Genomic DNA, 18,830 nt, shown 5'->3' with positions numbered 1-18,830 from the left:
TGGTAAGTCATAATACAATGCTCCATATCTTTGTTCAGACTGCTAATGGGCTCTAAAACCTATTTAAGCAAAACACAGTAAGAAAAACCCCACAAGATAAAGCATTCTTGGGGACTTCTCTTTCTAGGGGTCCGATGCAAATAATGTGTCTGTGTAGTGAAAAGCCATACTTTAAGTGGGAAACACCACAGCTCCCTCTTCCACTTTCAGTGACTTATGAGGATATGGGTTGTAGGTATCACAACAACTTGCAGGGCAAGTCTGTGAATGGTGGGACATACCCCCAGCTTCCCCAGCAAAGCCTGGACATGTCAGCACAGAGGAAGGATACGCAGTTCTTTCAGACATTTCTCAAACTAACAGGGATCATAAATTGGATCCCCAGCAATTAGTTGTATCAGTTCAGCTGAGAAGGAAGTAACTTGTTAAGATGACACAGCTTCATAGAATTTGACTGTTTGCCCTAAACTTTGCAGGCAGCACAGAGTTCGTACAAAGCTAAAATAATATGTGGCTCTTCACTTCTCACCTCTTGTCTTTGCATGTGGGTATGTCGGGAGCTCTAAATTTTACTCAAGAAAAGAATTGTGTAACTTACGTGTTTAAACATCCATGAGCTCAATGAGGAATGACATTGTAGAAAGGAAGGAGGTAACAAAATGTGAAGTAAAAGGTCTGAAAGGACATATTCACCATTTTACATGCAAGTCTGAGACCAAGAGTGGTAGAAATGCAGATTTTCTGGAGTAGCCTCTGACTTTTGGCTCCCTGGTAAAGTAACGCGTACATAGCTAAGGGTTTGTCTGCCTAAGAGTTTGGGAGCAGGTGGAGAAACCAGATCCCATGTTTCTGGGAAATGCAGACATACAAAATGAAAATCCCTCTGGAACATCTGTTGAAGAACACTTTGCCCAGCAACATACAAAAGAAAGATGCCAGCCTATCGATCCAGTCTCCAAATATAAGTATTGATTTTTAACTCTTTCCTACCAAGATGAACAGTGAGGGGGGGAAGGGAAGAATCTCTATCGTTTAGAAGTTTGAAGCTTCACGCAGCACTGCCTTCAAAATTCAATTTCAAGTCTGATGAGAAAATGGAGGAGTATTTTCTGTCAGGTGCACCGAATTTTAGCAGACTTAAAACCAGTGCTATTTCCTTTTCATGTGCAAATGAATTTGTTTCCATTGCAAAAAGACCAACAGTAATCAGAAGAAAAAAAAAAGGAATGCAATACCCTCTTAAGACTTGTTATTCAGTCTTCAAAGAAAGCAGAACTGAAACAATTTGGAGTTGGAAACATCACAGCTTACACATTATATAGGCACTGAAAAACAAACTACATTTCAGCTTTTGCATGTTTTTTTCTGGTCACCAGATATTTTAAGCATAAAAAAACACGAGTGATGGAAAATTTAGCAAGTTCAGTGTTTCATTATGAAAAATGGTCTTAAAAAAGTCTCATTAAAGTGATGGTATATTTTTGTTTTTTAATTTACAGGCACAAAAGACAAAGTTAGAAGACCTCTGTGTCGAGCACTTTAGAAGTCATTTGAGCATAAGGAGTGTGCTTCACCATTTCCCTGGCAGACACGAAGCTGACCAGAAGAGAGCAAGGAGCCCTCATGGCAAAGAAAGTCACCAGTCTCCTGGGCTGCGTTAGGCAGAGCGCTGCCAGCAGGTCAAGGAAGGGAATCCCTCCCCTCTGCATAGCACTGGGGACTCACCAAGGTCGCTGGGTGAAGCGCTCTCCTCCCCAGTACAAGACAGACATAGATATACTGGAGTGAGTCCAGCAAAGGGCCACAGAGATGATTAATGGACTGGAGCATCTTTCATATGAGGAGAGGCTGAGAGAGCTGGGACTGTTCAGCATGGAGAAGAGAAGGCTCAGGGGGGATCTTATCCATGTGTATAAATACCTGATGGAAGGGAATGAAGAAGGAACCAGACTCATCTCAGCTGTGCTTACTGAGAGGACAAGAGGCAATGGGCACAGATTTTAAAAAAGACACATGAAATTTCATCTGAAAACAAGAATAAACTTTTTTTTTTTTATTTACTGTGAGGGTGGTCAAACACTAGAACAGGTTGCCTAGAGAGGCTATGAAGTCTCCATCTGGGGAGATACTAAAAACTCGGCAGGACAGAGTCCTGGGCAACTTGCTCTAGCTGACCCTGTTTGAGCACAGTGAGATGGATTAGACGATCTCTAGAGGTCACAATTCTGTGACTTTTAAGAAAACATGAAGATAAATGAGATTTTTGTTTCAGCATTTTCTATATTTCAATGTCATCCCTAAGCTTCGGAGGATTCAAAGGTTCAGGAGAAAGACAAAAGAAACTTCGAAGCTAATCTGAGGTTTGGCTGATCTACATTCACTTCCAAACGAATGCGTTCTTCTGAGATAAGTTTGAAATACCCACTTTTCAAAGTGTAATTCCTAGGAGTTATGCTAAGTGCTGCCAGCTCAGCTAAGTATGCCACTGCCTCCAGCCACCCTACTGCCCAACTTGCCTTGTCACAGGGAGGTTGCTAGGCTCAGGCTTGTTCACCAGCCTTTGATATTCTACAGTCTGCCATTTTTCTCAATGAGTCGGAAGGTGTTGCTTTTGTTCTCAAAAAGCTCTGCTGCTCATCCAAAAGATAAAACAGAGACTGCTAAAGACCTCAAGATCACAAGGCAGTTTTATCTCTTCACCACATCACACTAAAGAAAAGAGCAAACTTGCCTTGCTCCACAGAGATCAATGGAAATATGACAATTTGGGGCTGTAACTCCAGGACTGCTTCCTTTGTTTCATAGGTTTTTCAGTTCTAAAAAAACCAAACAACAAAACCCAAGGATGCAGAAGCAGGCCCCTATTGTTTTCTTCAAATAAACCCAGAGTATTTGCTCAAAAACAATAAGGGTATTAATAAACATACAAACATCCACATACCACAGCCCCAGAGCCATGGCCAGAACACTAAAGAGAAGAGCCATGTACCACTCCAGTTTCTCCTACTGCAAGCTTAGTTCAGCTACATTCCTTGTTCCACCAGTGAAAAATCCCACCTAATCCTGTGGGATGCAATTTCTAAACAACAAGAAAGAGACAGACTGGAAGCAGGAAAAGAACAGAAGAAATCAGCCATGAAATCTCAACACTCCCCCCCCCAAAATCCACAAACAGGATACAGCTGTCCCCAGGAGCTGGGGCTTGGTTTATTTATAATGACTTTGTGTCATTTTTCATTCTCCAAATCAGATGCAATCTCAGGGAGGCAAAGACAAAATAGACACAACAGTAAGTGACTGGAGGAAGAGTGTGAGAAAGTCTACAGCTCAACCGGACTTATAAAAACCTGCAGGCCACTGAGAGATCCTGAGATGCATGTCTGCATCGCAAGCAGCTCCTGGATGGCTTCCAACAGAAGGTGAAGAGTGAACACTGCAATATTTAGGTAGAATTTTATTCCCCCATCACCATCCGATCGCCTTGCCTTCCCACAACTGCCCACTTCCTCTCCCTCATTTTGAGACACAAAGCTTGATGAACACATGTTGTGAGCTGCAAAAGTCAATCCACCTGCCACACAGGGAAAATGAAATGCCTCCCTTTTCCTTGCTGAAGGGGTGCCTTCAGTAAGAAGGTATCCCATAATCAGCAACTTCACATTTCACATGTACAAATATCAATTAACCCCCTAGAGGTGGTTCCTCCACTTTACAAATTCAAGCACAGGATCAGGCCAATGTTTTCAAGTGCCTGTGCCCCAGATTTATGCTCAGCCTTTTAGATCAAGCTTGCTTCTTTATTATAAACAACCACAGTCACTGGTAGAAGATAAATAATAAATAGTAGGTGATGCTATCCCTTCGCTGCTGACACGGAGCGAGATTGTTTTTCATGTCCATGACTAGCAAAATGAAGCGACAACATTGTTGTGCTTTTATTTCAATTAGACAGACATTGCTCCCACTTCCCAACCCCAAAATACCTACTTGATAAAAGAATAGGGGGGAATAATGTGTTTGCTTTCAAGTTCTCTCCATTCCCTAGTCGAAAACCACCCAAATTACAATGGCGAAAGAGGGAGGGGGAATCTATATGAAACATCTTGGTGTCTCAGAGTAAACGTGCTATAAACATACCAGGGTTCGACGTCAACATCAAAGGCTTTTTATTCTCATTCTAAACATGAGAACAACTGGATTTAGTACCTGTTTTGTCCTCCATCTCCTCAAATGTCTAATGATTTAATTTAAAATTATTCCCTTTGATGTCAGTCTTGTATTAACTTGAGGAAATTAGCTTCAGGAGAGTATAAACCGTTTGATTCCATCTCTCACTCTAAGCAAGCCAAATGCATGAAGGGATCAGAGAAGACTTGAAAAGCTCATAGACATCACTGCTGTAGCTCTAGCCCAGGCCCACAACATCATGCTGCTGAAGCTTCACAGCACCACATCTTTAACCCAGACTTGCCCTCTCTGATGTCCCATTATAAACATGATTGGGTTTTCCTTTTTAGGCAACCACTGCAAAATTTGTAACTTCCAAGACCACCTCCTTGCAATTCCAGTCCTAATTCTGATCAGCTGGACTTGCATTGGGCAATAGCAGCTGGTTCTGCTGAGACAAACATCTCATAAATATGGACTGGAATTACAGGCAGAGATGAACCAGGTAGAAACGAGCAGAAACTGGGAGAGATAGAAAAGGCAAGAGCAAGACCTCCCTCAGCTCAGTTCCAGCTTACCCTGATCCCTGCTGAGCACCTCTCTGAAGTCCCAGTCTCCCAGGGACTGGCTGCTTCCCAGACTGTGACATATCTCTAAAGGGGGAAACACTGGACAGACACTAATACTGTTGCATTTAACTGTGATTCTCCCCAGCAGATTCCAGCCTTCCTTGGTGCTGACAAGGCTCTTTTTCAGCAGTACCGAAGGAACGGTAGGAGCAAGTTTCTGCACCTTCAGCAGCAGGCACGTATTTCTGGTGCCACAGCAGGCACAGCCATGCACCTGCACCCGTCAGGGATCTAGAAACTTTTACATTCACTCCTGTGAGCAGGTGGCAAAAACCCAAACACCATACCATCTCTGATCTCTGGGTACATTTTAGGTAAGAACAACATCTGGATGGTTCTTCATGTTTACAGTTAAGTAAGTATCCTTTCAAATAATGAAATAGCCTGATCCAGACCCTGGGTTCAGTCAAACAACACCCAGATGCAATGAGTTATGTGTGTGGGAAGAGACAAGCCTGATACAGAACACGTATTACCTCCGCTGGAGCCAACAGGTAGAGTGCAGCACCCCTTACACGTAGAGCACCGTCCCCAGGAAGGAATAAGGCCACAGGCAATACAAAACACATGTGAGATCTACTTTAAAGAGCTGTGAATGCCAATACAGCTGTTGTGCTTTCTAACTCACTGCACGCTGAGTTCTTTTAAAAGGCTGTGGCTGGGCAGCAGGGAAAGTGGCTGTCCAGGGCCTCATCATACCAGCTGGAGTGTCCTGGGCCAGAAAGACTCTTCCAGAGCGGAGACGAGCCTGCATGTTCCCCACAGCAGCTGAGGACAGTCAAACAAGGAAACTTTCCAGGGAACAAAGTGAAAAAGACAGAGCAAGAGACCCAGAAAGCAGGGAGCCTTCAACACTGCAGACAGAGTGGGAGGCTACTGAAAATAGCAGGGAACAGACATGCAGCCGGGTCACAAAGACAAAAGGCAGATTTCCTAGGATGCAGCCCAGAAGGGGACTGGGTAAAGTTTCTTGCAACATACACAGCTGCTAAGAATTTTAGACTTCAGAAGAAAAAAGAAAAAAGCAAGGAAGGGATCTGCCCTGATGAGCTAAGACTGCTGGTACAGAGGAATTATCCTGATTAAACTAAACTAAAATAAAAATGGCCATCTCACTCTGCTGATCTGCATTCCCCCTATTTCAAGAATTACCTTGTTCTACTTTGCATTCTACTAAAACCCAGCTTTCAATATTCAAAGCTCTTTTGGCATTTTCAGTAAGTTTACTTTAAAGAAGGCAGCACAAGCAAGGGGCTTCCCCCCTCCAGGGTTCCACCAAAGGCAGACACCGTCAAAGGTGCAGAAATCCACAAGCTGGTGTTGCTGATGTTCTCCGTGTGGGTTAGGGTCTGCCTGGCTCTTCTCACACTTCCAGCAGTTTCTCCTCAAACTTCTCAAACCTACTCTTTTCAGGTGTAGAAAATCTCAAGTGCAAAAGATTTCTCTGGAGTTCTTATCATCTTGTGATTTATTTTTTAAAGTTTCCTCTGCTTACCACCCTCTTTTCACTGTTACAGTACTTCATTTTAAAAATATTTACCTCAATTGATTTGTCCAGCAGAGAGGAAAGGGATTCCTCCCCATCCCAAGTCCCAGCATGAGAACATCCCAACCAAAGCTATGCAGAGACTAATCAGTATGCCCACAACCAAAGATAGTGAGGAGGCTGAACATATAAACAAACACAAATCCTACAGGATTAAGAGGTCTAGAAATCAAAGATCATATGCCTTCAAAAAGAATTTTCCTTCTAACTCAGGATACTTTCTTCCCCGTATCTTCAAGTCTCATGTAAAAACAGATTCCTACTCTCTTCACTTTCCACCATTTCCAAAGAATGCACGGGCCTGAGCAGCCACCAGACATTAGTCAGAGGATTAAAATTGTGCCAGTCAGAAGACAGCTACTAAAAGGCGATGGGTCACAGCAGGTGCAAAAGCAGCCTCTACTTGGGTTCTAAAGGCTACTCAACCAAAGTTTTCAACTTATTCCACCCGCAGTAGGACAGCTAAACTGGCGAGATTATCAATTTTATATACCGCCCAAGGGAGCTTAAAAAAAAAAAAAAAAAAAAGGGCAGAAAAACCAACCTGAAAACAACCTGTAAGCAGCAGGTGTATTGTAACTACTACAAATTCAGGAGCAATAGGACACCAATTTATGTTCTGGTCACAACTAGAGGATAGGTCTTAAAACTTTAAGTACAGGTTTTAAACATTTTTTAAATTAATAATGTTTTTTTAATAATGGTTCAAAGCTGCGCCAGGGGAGGTTTAGACTGGACGCTAGGAAGCATTTCTTTACCGAGAGGGTGGTCAAACACTGGAACAGGCTTCCTAGAGAGGTGGTCGATGCCCCAAGCCTGTCAGTGTTTAAGAGGCATTTGGACAATGCCCTTAACAACATGCTTTAACTTTTGGTCAGCCCTGAAGTGGTCAGGCAGTTGGACTAGATGATCCTTGCAGGTCCCTTCCAACTGAAACAGTCTATTCTATTCTAAATTGAAGAATCTAATTTGCAGGTTGCTTTCACCGATTCCCATCTCCATAATTCTTGGCTACTGCTCAAATGTAAGAGCAACAGGAATTTATTTTCTCCCTTGGCCTGTGCAAGCAGTGAATTAAGGGCTAGTTTAAAAGTGACTGAATACAGCAGACAGGGAATGTGTTGATGGTTGGTTTGATTAAAAGCATATGGAGATTCTGGGCTTTGCTGCAAATACTACCTCCTTATTTTTATGTCTGATACCCTTATGTCACCTTATTTTTATGTCTGACAGCCTCACACGCATGGCCCAAGGAAGACCTAATCTTCCCCAGATTTCCACTGTCAAGAAACAGTGTCACTGCTCCAGTGGAGTCAAGTGGTCACAGCAGGATAGCAAGTGATCTTGGATCTCTGCTAGCCAAGACCAATTCTGCACAGAGCTTTGCAGAAACAAAACCAAATCCTACATTAGGCCGGACAATGAAGCGGTGCTCAAAGAAGAAACAGGAGATCAGGGAGCACTTCCCAGCAGCAAAGGGGTTTCTGAAGCCCTTTCTTTGTGGCACAGGCCATTTAATGGGATCTGACTCGGCACTTACTCCACATCTTTCAAGCACATCTGTCACTACATTTCTCCAAGCCAGGTATTATTTACACCTAAGCAATCACACTGGGGAGACAGCAAGAGATTTGCCTTGAACCATGCATTTAGCCAAGATCCAGTTTATACAAGTTTCAGACTCACAATTTAGCACCTCAATCTATGTTTGCATTAGTGCTTCTGTTACTACCAGCCACCTACGCTGTAGTCCTGCATCCTTTACAGCTTTCAAGTGGATACAATTTGTACCAAAGACGTAATACACTGTACAGCTGCAAACTGTATAATGTTCTCATCATTAAGTGTCACTTGTTTTCACGTCTTAATTTGCATGCAACAGCCTGGGACGAACCTTTGGTAGCATTAAGGGATCTCAATTAAATTGGAACAATTTAGTTTAGCTAATCAAGTCTATTGTCCCAGCAAGCAAAAAGCTGAGCCACATGTACTGGTCTGGAAGGGAATCACTCGTAGCACAGGTTAGACCTCGAGATCCTGAAGAACCAGTACATGGAGGCTTTTTGTCATGAGGCTGTGCAGAGAGTGGAAGACGCGATCCCGCAGCAAGCAACTGCTACCTCAACAATTTTTCTTTTGCTTACAGATGATTCACCAGCAAGGCTGGAGCCAATAAGGATAAGTGGCAATGGATGTAATTGTTTGAGACAGAAGAGTGAATTTCAAATATAGAAGTATAAAAGGCATATGCAATTTCTTATGATTCATAGATGTGGGGGTTAGGAATTATGAGAAGTCTGTGGGGAAGATCTTAGTGGTTACAGCTGTATTTAAGTTTCATAGGACGTTTTGACCCAAGACGTGAAATACTTTATATAATGATAGATTGTGGCAGTGATTTGGTGGATGGATGGGGAGACCTGGCAATACTGGGGGAGAATTCTGACATACAACAGGAGTAGCTTGTAGGGAGGAATATATACACAGGTGGAAAGGAGTTTTAGGTATTGCTGACTTTCTTTTAAGGAGTTCTCTCATGGTGAATTATATTCTTCATTTCAAAGCTAAGAAATATTTGCGTGTAGTAGGCTGTCCTGAACGTCCCATCCCTTCTCTTGGGCTCTTATGATCACATCTTTCTGTTTACCAAGATGTTCCACCTCCCTCTGTTGTTCTTTGTAAACTTTTCCACAGCACCGGGGATAGAAAAACCTCATCAGTACAAAAGGTGCTGATTAGTGCACAAAACAGCAATAAAAAAAAAAGTAATGCATCTGTTTAACTCTGTCCAAATTATTAGTTGAAGCAAAGGGCTGGTATATTAAAAAAATAATCACAGAAGTACATAAAGGAAAGGTTTTGTAAAGACAAACATTTCATCTAACCTTCAATGACTCCAGAACTGCTCTGCAAGCGAAAAATCAAAATGAACTTTATGCAACGCAACTTACCTCAATTTGAAAGAGTTCCCCAGCACCTTCACAGTCATTTGATGTAATTATGGGGGTATGAATATGCACGTAGCCATTATCCTGGAACAGACAGAACACTAAAGTTAACTAGCTAAAGATATCAAACGTCAGCTTCAAGGATGACATCAACCAGCACACATCATAACTCAGCTATTAGTCCCCAACCAGGACAGCATATGTACTCTTTCAGGCAACTTCTGCCTTACATGGACAAAGACAGAGGACTAACTAAATACTAGCATGATTTACAAATCAATGTTTACTATGTGCTTTTTCTTCCATGTTTCATAAAGAAATGAGACTTATGCCATTACTATGGGTTTTTGCAACTGCCCTTCTCCACACCATTCCCCTGTCTTTTCACCTCCTCCAGTATTTTTATATTTTTGGGCAGTTTCAGTCAAATTCACCCCTACGGCCTCAACACTTCAGTTTCTTCCAGCTTTTTGGAAGCTGGTGGTTGGGCAGAGGACGCTCTCTTAGTGTTCTCCACTAAGAGAAATGATCAAGTGTGTTAAATGACAGAAATCACACACTGCATGGGAGGGAGGCATTAAAAACACTCAACCACTGTGAAAATGTCAGTCCCACCTCACATCTTCTGAGATATCAAAGTCAAACTGATTTTTTAAAAGACAGGGTATACCCTGGCTTGGTCATGTTCTAAGTACCTGGAGAATTGCCCATTCATGTAATAGTTCATAGACCCAGCAGAGACCTCCGAAACCAGGAAGGCTGTATGAAGAAAGAGCCTCTATTCTCTGGGTTTCTCTGCAGTGCAGCCGTAGGCTTTTAAACCAGCTGAAATCCAATTTTCAGCAGATGGGTACATCAAGCAGACCTCAGACAATCACATACAGCATGTTAGAGGAAAAACCGGGAACAGAACTCTACTAACCATCACCTTCCTAACTTAGTCTCACTACAGAGATCACTGGTGGAGCACAGAGATCACACCTATGCGTGTCAAGGCAAACAAGAACCTGGAACTAGCTGATTTCAGCTGTGAACACAGGATTTGTTTTCTCTTGCATCACTGTAATGTCTAGTACAAAGGGAATCCCTTTAAAATCAGGGTGTGCCAGCATTACCATGATACAGGCAATGATGTAGCATAACTCGTCTATTTACACAAAACACTAATAAAAAAAGAAATTATTTTTCTAAAGCAATTGTTTCTAAAAGGTTAGTTTCACAGTTTTTACCACAGCAATACAAATCGACCATTCATTACAGGTCCTGGTCTTTATCACTAGCTAGTTAAAAGGCTAAGAAGACAGGAGCAGCATTTACTGCCCATCTTGAGAATCAAACTAAAATTAATTTGGACCAAAGTGTTCGTACGGACATGCAATGCATTCTGCGGAAGTACCTTAACACGACCAAGAGGGAGCAAAGTCCCTGCAGTCAGCTCTAGACTACCTTGGTTACAGGTGCAAAGACCATGGCTTGCCAAGCACCCGGCAGGAGCTCCTCACTGAGATCCAGTTACTACACAGAAAGAAGTTTTGGAGCCAGAAATACCTGTTTTGCCCAGGGAGGGCAGTTTCAGCCTACCAACACAAAATGCAGGTCTCTGCCATAATCCCATGCATGCTTCAGAGACCTGCTGATCATGGGGCCTCCCAACCCTACATGAGATTTTGGAAAAATCGCCTAAATTACAGCAACTGCTACCACTGTATGAGGAAAGAAGCACATTTCACACAGAACACCCCTTGCATGCTTTGGAAAGGAATGTGAACTGCACAGGTCTGAAAGATGAGAATCCCATAAAAACCTCTTGCATATTTCTCCTTATTAAAGCTCCTAAAATACTTCAAGTCACATTAGTGGCTCTGACAAACCTGGAAGTTAGTTAATGTGCAAAGTGGAGGTTGCCATTCACACTGCAACCATTTCACTGTGCCTAGAAACAAGTTCCTATCCCACATGGACCACCATAGTCAGGAGAAGATTGAAAGATGACATTTTAGCCTTCAACATCCAAACCAAAGGCACTTGGCATTAGTCATTCACTGTTGGAAATGAATAGGCTAAAAAAAAGAAGTTTTTAAAGTTACAGGGAGTCTAGATAATTTTGAGTGTGTATTCCAAAAACGTCACTTATTTTCTTTCACCATTAAGCTCTTTACAGCTTTCCACAGTGAAAACACTCCGATTATACTTTCTAGTTATTGTATCTTCTGACATTGTCAAGTTGGAAATTGCAACATTCTTGGGATGATGTAGGTGGCAATTTAAAAAGACTGCTTTCCTTCCATCAGAAATGGAGCAAACCACAGACGTTCCTGGTGCTAGGAGAGTCGTGACATAAGCATTCGCAAATATCCGGTCTGGGACCAAATCTTCCTTATCCCTTTAAAAATAACTTTAGTGCAGCTGCTGCTGCTAAATTAATGATACTTTATATTTTTTAATACTGCTCAGCTCTTGAGCATTTTAAACGGGAAGATATGTCAGAGTCTGAGCTGGAGTTAATTTGGAGAAGTAAAGCCTTTGTCAGAGTAAGATGCTTTTTTGTATCTCAGCTGGCTTCCTTGTGCATGTTTGAAATCACAAATTGTTGTAGGCAATGCCATCTAGTGGCTCGACACCAGCAAAGACTGATTCCCAGCAGAGTTGGGTTCAGTCTTACAAGCTGGCACAATGCTGAAACCAACAGCAGCTTTACCTGACACAGTATTTCTATTAAGCTCTTAAAAAAAAAAAAAAAATCTTCTAAATACCATGCAATTCCACACAGATAACTCTTAGAGCAAGCAAGCCTTCTTTGCCACTGCAAGCGACAAATACCAGCATACTCGGGACCAGAAATTCAGTCTCAACAATTCTGACCTGTTCTTTGGGCCATATTAATTACTACATATGAATTTTGTGATCAGAATGCTCTGAATATGGTTCTACTCAAACTAAAGCCAGTTTATCTAAACTAAAACATGTTTATTTCAAGGAACAGCTTTCAAAGAAAGGGCTCAGGTGTGCTAGAAGACTTGCTATCTTTCTTTATCTACTCACACAAAGAATCGCGTGGTCTCTATATGGCATCTGGAATCAGAGTTAGTCCACCGCCCCCAGCACAAAGCCTGTACCATGCCCACAGCTCAAGGGCGACACATTCATAAAAGGCAGGTGCCTCCCACCCATCAGTCTGAAATGCATCAAAACAGGAGTCTCCTAATCTCAGCTAACAGCGTCCACACAGTAAGAGAAAGGTAAGAACTGAGAAGAATAATATGAAGCTCTGAGTCAGTTTGTCGGTAGCCTTCCTGCATCGCAGATTTTTCCACGTGGGAGGAGGCTTCTGTCCAAGGACTGTAAGGTCACTGCTGAGGGTGGGTTAAACGACTCCGTATTACGTTGTGTTCCACAGACCACACACACTCGCAGGCAATTATATTGCAACGTAGCAAAAGGGATAAAACAACTAACAGGAAATGGGTAGAAAAACGCTAACAAGACCACAGATGTGCTAACCTGATCATAAGCAATAGTCTGGCCAAGGCCTCAGTCGGGCCCAGGCCTGGAAAGAAAACGGCGTGCAAAATCCATACCCTGCAGTCAACACATCACGCTCCCTCCCTCCTAACACGCTCCTGTGAAGCCAAACTGAGGGAGCGTTTTACACATAAGGCTCGGTACAGAAGGGACTACCTGGAAGAATGAGTGGATGGCTGCAGTGGCTTCACTGCGGATTCTCAAGAGGGAGCCGAGTGTGTTGTTTCTGCATCGCAGGTGAGGGAACTGTCGGACATACTCCAGCGGGTGCCTCTCCTTCGTTTTCAGGGGGAATGACTAAAAACAAGGAAAGAAAAATTAGAGCATGAGAACTTAGAGTCAATATAGTTTTATTGCTTTTCATGGAATACCTTCTCTGCCTACTAAAACTCAACTGTCATCACAGAGCAACGAAGAACTAGATGCTTTTGCCTATCTTTTCTAGGTTTTTTTTGGATTTCGTAATGCTTATGGCAGAGCAAGAGCCATGAACACGAGAGACGGTAGTAGCGCTCTGAAACACTCCCTTCTGGATGTTGATCCCCCTTGAAAGCCAGCTGTTCACCTCGCTGCTGCAACAGCGAGCCGGTTCCAAACGTGCCTGTGGCAGATACGGTTCTTCCATCTGCACAATCTGGAGTATTTTGCCAGTCCCACTGCTTCTCCAATTCGTACCCCAGCCAGACTTGCCAGGTAAACCACCTGGCACAGATAACTGCTTCAGGGTGGGACAAATGCACACTCTTAGCTGCCAGCATGTGTGCCAGTTTCCACGTAGAAACAGCTCTGCCCTCGAAGACAGCTTTCATGGTGATCCCACGTTTCTCCTTTGACATACCCTATAGACACCGCTGGCAAATCAAAGCCTGCAGGAGCACTCAGACTGAAAGAAAATACAGTTTGAAGCATGCTTTGCTAGATACTTGGACCTTTCGAAATTAATTCCCAAAATGGTCCTACCAGTTGGACTCCTGCTGCAGTGACATACCCAAGTATCACAAGGTCCCACCACATGGATGGTTTCAGCTTTCACCTCCATATTTTGCTTCCTATGAGGACTTTTGACCAGTTTTCCTTGCACTTCAACTGCGCTTCCAAAAGTCAGGTCTCTAAGACACCAAGAAAAAACAACAGCTTAGCCAGGCGCTGATACAAATTCAACTACATTCAGAAGAGATTCCTGTTAATTTAGCTGGACCACTTGAGATCACAAGAGATACTGTAGCCATAGGGCTTAACTGATGAAATGAAAAATTATTAAATATATAAGTGGGAACATGAATAGATTCACAAAGCTATAGAAGAATTAAGGACAAGGTAGGAGCGTTGGACAAGTGAGGGGAAAAGGTTTTTATTAGAAGGGGATATTGGTGGGGACAAAGCAGGCTTATAGAACAAAAAAAGTAATTAAAAAAAAAATTTTTTAAAAATCAAGTTACATGCAGAAGGTTCCTGGATCATCCCAAAACCCCCAAAGCTAGCCCAAAGAACAACCGAGAGAGACAAACAAAATGAAGCTGTAAAACAAGTGCATTATTTTATTCTAATAGAACAGGCATGCCTATCTAGGGGGTATGCCTACAGAGCCAGCCCTCAAGTTGTTATAGGAAGAGCGACAGCGCTCTCCAAAAACCTGAGGGACAGTTATCCCTGGCTACGTTGTGTGATTTCCAAGCAAGTCCAACAGTAGTTCAGAACGCCCACGCTGCTACAGCTGTTAAGAAAATTAGGTCCAAATTAATCTCACAGGACAAGCAAGTGAACCACCAGGCCTCAGCTATGTGGAGACAGAGTAGTTGGACACTCGCCATCCTAAAAACACATCCAGAGATCCCAGACTGCAGTAGTGCCTTTCCTGTGGTCAGTGCCAGCTGCTGGAGGCTCCTCCAGCTGTCTGGTGAGTCACTGGGATAGGAAAGGAAGCCTGAGCAGACCCCTCCGAGCACTGCTCAACACAGATATTTCTCCAAGTATCTCAAACTGACCAACCTATTTTCCAGGCTGGGATCAGCAACCACCTGGAGGTTTTCCAGAGAACTCCCATCGTTTATATGCAGGAATAAAACTTCCTTCTGGGATCGGACAGAGCGGACCCAGCCCTAGAGGTAAAAGAAAAAGAAATTTGTTATTTCTTGGCATAGACTCTGCGTAGTCATGGTCTTCTTCCAGAGCTGAGCTGGACATGCTACCTCAGGCCTATTTCAACTTCTTATTGAAATCAAAGGAAATATTTCTTTAGGGGCAACAAAAATAAAAAATAATTAAAAAAAAAAGTCAGTGTCAGTTTTTCTACTGACTTCAAAGCAAAGAGAAACAAATCCTTAGGCAGAGACATCAACTCTTCTCCTGAGTACAGCAGGGATAACTAAGATCTACCTGCACCTCTGGGGAGCTGAGAATACGGAAAGCAGCAAAGCACTCTGAAGATGAAAAACATTTTAGCAAAGTGCATATTCTTATCAGTGATGTCTCTTCAAAACACTTCTTACTGCAACAGGAGAGACCAGTAATGCACAGTTCTTTATGGTAACACACTCGGCTGGTCTTGATGATTTTCAGTACCAATTTTTGTTGCTGTATCACCTGTAGGAAGGTTCCAACTGAAATTTGTTCACTAGTTGTTTAAATGCCCTAGCCGCTGGACTGCTAAAACAATGATGCTGCAGCCAATAGATTCTGGTGCAAAACTACATAGTCATGCAAGACAAAAATCAAAATTAATGCCCTGACAATTGTGGATGTTTCTCCTTACATCTCAAAATCAAGACTGCTACACTGTCCCCATGGAAAAAAAACATTAAGAAAAAAATCTAGAAGAGTTCTTGTCCAGTGTGACTAATAGAATTAAAACAGTAACACAGCAGTTCTTTCTCAGAGCAAAACAGTAGAACTGACCACGTACATGTCAGGCTAATGTCTTAATTTGAGTTTTTCAATGAGAAATAACATTTCCCTTAAAAAGAAATTAAATTTCAAGTCAGTACCGAGGCACCAAGCAACAGTAATAGCATCCAAAACACAACTCCCTTAGTTGCTCCCCAGATCACAAGAGTTGAGACAAAGCTGCCCTTAAAAGCAAAACTATCCATGGGGGAGCTTCCAGCTCATCTTATAGTAATACCGCAGAAAACAACCGAAAACAGTGCTGATTAAACAACCAAGCTGCCTCTTTTCCAATCAGTTTTGTCTTTTGCTTAACTGTAAGCGCCCAAGTAGTTCCAATGACTTCAAACTGCGCAAGTGCTTTAGGGATTTTATACCAGACAAACCAATGCTAATCCATCTACTTCTGTTGTCCAGACTGAACAAACTTCAAGAACTAAACAGTACCAAAAGCAAAGCATTCTTAAAAATCACAACATGACTACTAACACAGACAAGGCATTAGGCAGGCTTGTGTAACAGGGAGAGGACAACTGCATACAAGAACTATGGAAGATTTTAAAGTCATAAACCTAATGATTAATGAAAATTCAGCTTTTGCTCACAATTTCAGACAGGTATTTACCTCAACGACCTCTGCAGGGTGTTCCACCTGAGGCAACAACTAATCCAAGAAATACGAGTCTAAAACTAAAGTCTGATCATTTGGACAGCCTCATATTCTTATGGCTAAAGCAAGAGATGTTTAAAAGGTACTTCATACAATAACACACCTGAAGCTGTTGCACTTATCCTCTGTATTCCAGTAAATCCCCAAAACATATCATATACGTTATACTTGATGCATAATGTTTAACAGCAGATGTTTTTCTTATTTTCTTTCCTCGTAAGCACTCCTTAATGAAACACACAAAACCCCTGAATAAAGAAACAGTCCTAAGAGCTTTTTTTTCACCTCATCAGGCTGTTCCAGGATCTGTTAAATAAGGAGATGAGTCTTGCATCCTTCAATAGGAAATAAGAGCATGCCCACAGGCTTGTACTGGAGCGGCAGGGGCTGTGGCAGCAGTGTTTTGACCACTTGACACCTTACCAGAAGCAATGTGTATTGACGATCCTGACTCAGACCAGACTGCACATTCCAATAACCTGGCCATAATAAGGTTGGGTTTAAGCCAGACCAGTTCCCCAATCCAGTTCAATACAAGAAAACATTTTTGCCAGCACAGGGGAAGAGCAACAAAGCAGCAAGGACCTGACGCAAAAAAAAAAAGGCAGCATTGCCAATTTTAGCATCAGTTTATTCCAGCTTGCATCATTCATATAACTACAGCTGAAAAGCACCTATACTGGATGAGCTTCTTCCTACCCTATTAGGCTTCATCTATGTGTGTGCAGGAATACCAGTGTGCTAGAAACTGGGTTTTGGGTCAGCAGAATCATAGAATGGTTTGGGTTGGGAGGGACCTTAAAGATCATCCAGTCAAACCCTCCTGCCATGGGCAGGGACATCTTCAACTAGACCGGGTTGCTCAAAGCCCCGTCCAACCTGGGCTTGAACATTTCCAGGGATGGGGCATCCACAACTTCTCCGGGCAACCTGTTCCAGTGTCTCACCACCCTCATAGTAAAGAATTTCCTCCTTATAAATCTAAATCTACCCTCTTTCACTTTAGTTTAAAACTGTTACAAAGTACCCCAGTCCTTTACAGATTCATCCAGAAATACTGACAACTGCTCAGTTCCAGCCAAGGGCCTTGCACTAAAACAGGGACTATGCATCTGCAACCACTGCTCTGTCAGTCAGGAACATCAGAAAACAGGGCGACACACAACCCTGTGCTGAGGAAAGGGAAAGAGCTTCATTGCTAAAGAGTCCCTTTATCCCAGGCTACCTTGCTTCACAATATGAGCTGGACACAAACGTCAATGAAACTGTTATTGTTGGCTCTACCTGCCACTGCTATAAACCTAGATGTGGAACAAGACCTAAAGCAAAGCTTTAAAAACATCAGCACAGAGGCAATAGTTCACTCTCCCAAACCGAACCGGCAATAAAACCGAAACTGTACAGAGTACGTTTCAGTATAACCCGTCACAGTAACAGCCTTTCCCTGCACGTGCCTCGAGGAACTTTAAAGCTTTGTATCTGATCCACAACGGCAAACTGAAGAAATACTTCGAGAGCTGGCTCTAGAGGCTGTAAAAGAGATCTGTAAGTTTAGTAAAACGCGCTGCAGAGGTTCTAGCTTTTCCCCCTGAAGCACATGCAGTGAAACCGGCGCAGGCCATGCCACTCCAGCTCCTCTCCCTTCCGTTAAGGCTCTGGGCCGGGTCGTTACCAGGCACACCCCGACCTCCCGGCCACACACCTGCACTTTAACCTCTCCAGCCGGCTCCCGGGCCCCCAGCGCCTCGCGGACCCGCAGCCGCACCGCTCGCTGCGCCCGGGGCAGGGAAGCGCAGCGGCGGAGGGCCTGCCACCCGCCCCGGGCCCCCAGCATGGCGGAGGCCTAGCGGGTCGGCTCCCTCCGGCGGCCCGGCCCCATCCCGCCCCGACCGCCCGCTCCGCTGCCAGCCCGCTCCCACACGGCTCCCGTGAGGCGACGCACCTCCCGCCGCCTCACGTGACCGCCTCATCCAATGGCCGCTGGGGGCTGCGCCAGCGAGCCAATAGAAACGGAAGAGCGGCCGGCCCGAGGGGCCGCCTTTTCCGCCGCGTCGGCGCAAGGGCCTCTGGGAAATGTAGTTCATGGCGGATGGGTTGGAGGGACGGGGCGGCGGGGTGGGGTTATGGCGCCAAGCAGGGCACGGGGGGGACGGGATCTCCATGGCCGGGGGAGGGATCCCCGTGTTGGGAGACAAGTTATCCCCATGGCGGGGGTAAGGGATCCTGCTGCTTTCTGGGACCTTGGATGTGCTGTAGCTGCCTCCTCTGCCCCAGGAGCTCCAGCTGGGCTCCCACCACCTCCGTTGCACGAGGGGGGCTGGAGACGGGCCAGGACGAAGTCTCTGGGGAAGAAACCAATGCCAGCTGGGCTCTCAGCCAGGCCAGGCTGCAGCCCTGCTCCTCACCCGGCCCTGGGAGTGCTTGCAGCCCTGCAAAGAAGGACTTGGGGGTACTGGTGGGTGAAA

At 43.9% G+C, this 18,830-nt stretch overlaps 1 protein-coding gene across 2 annotated transcripts in view; it reads right to left on the bottom strand.

Moving 5' to 3' along the window:
- NARS2 (asparaginyl-tRNA synthetase 2, mitochondrial) overlaps positions 1 to 18,225 on the bottom strand; it is a 55,366-nt gene extending 37,141 nt beyond the window's left edge. For both annotated transcript variants that reach the window (XM_076328433.1, XM_076328434.1), the window contains exons 1-5: positions 18,068 to 18,225; positions 14,802 to 14,911; positions 13,801 to 13,921; positions 12,969 to 13,109; positions 9,294 to 9,374 (exon numbers count right to left, since the gene is read on the bottom strand). In XM_076328433.1, the coding sequence (XP_076184548.1) occupies positions 9,294 to 9,374; positions 12,969 to 13,109; positions 13,801 to 13,921; positions 14,802 to 14,911; positions 18,068 to 18,199 (585 nt within the window). In that variant the 5' untranslated portion in view covers positions 18,200 to 18,225. The remainder of the gene's footprint in view (positions 1 to 9,293; positions 9,375 to 12,968; positions 13,110 to 13,800; positions 13,922 to 14,801; positions 14,912 to 18,067) is intronic.
- Positions 18,226 to 18,830: the final 605 nt, after the last annotated feature.

This window comes from Aptenodytes patagonicus, chromosome 1, assembly GCF_965638725.1.
Source record: "Aptenodytes patagonicus chromosome 1, bAptPat1.pri.cur, whole genome shotgun sequence".
In the NCBI taxonomy this organism is placed as follows: domain Eukaryota; kingdom Metazoa; phylum Chordata; class Aves; order Sphenisciformes; family Spheniscidae; genus Aptenodytes; species Aptenodytes patagonicus.
The sequence above is the reverse complement of the archived record's forward strand: the minus strand, read 5'-3'. Positions and strand labels throughout refer to the sequence as shown.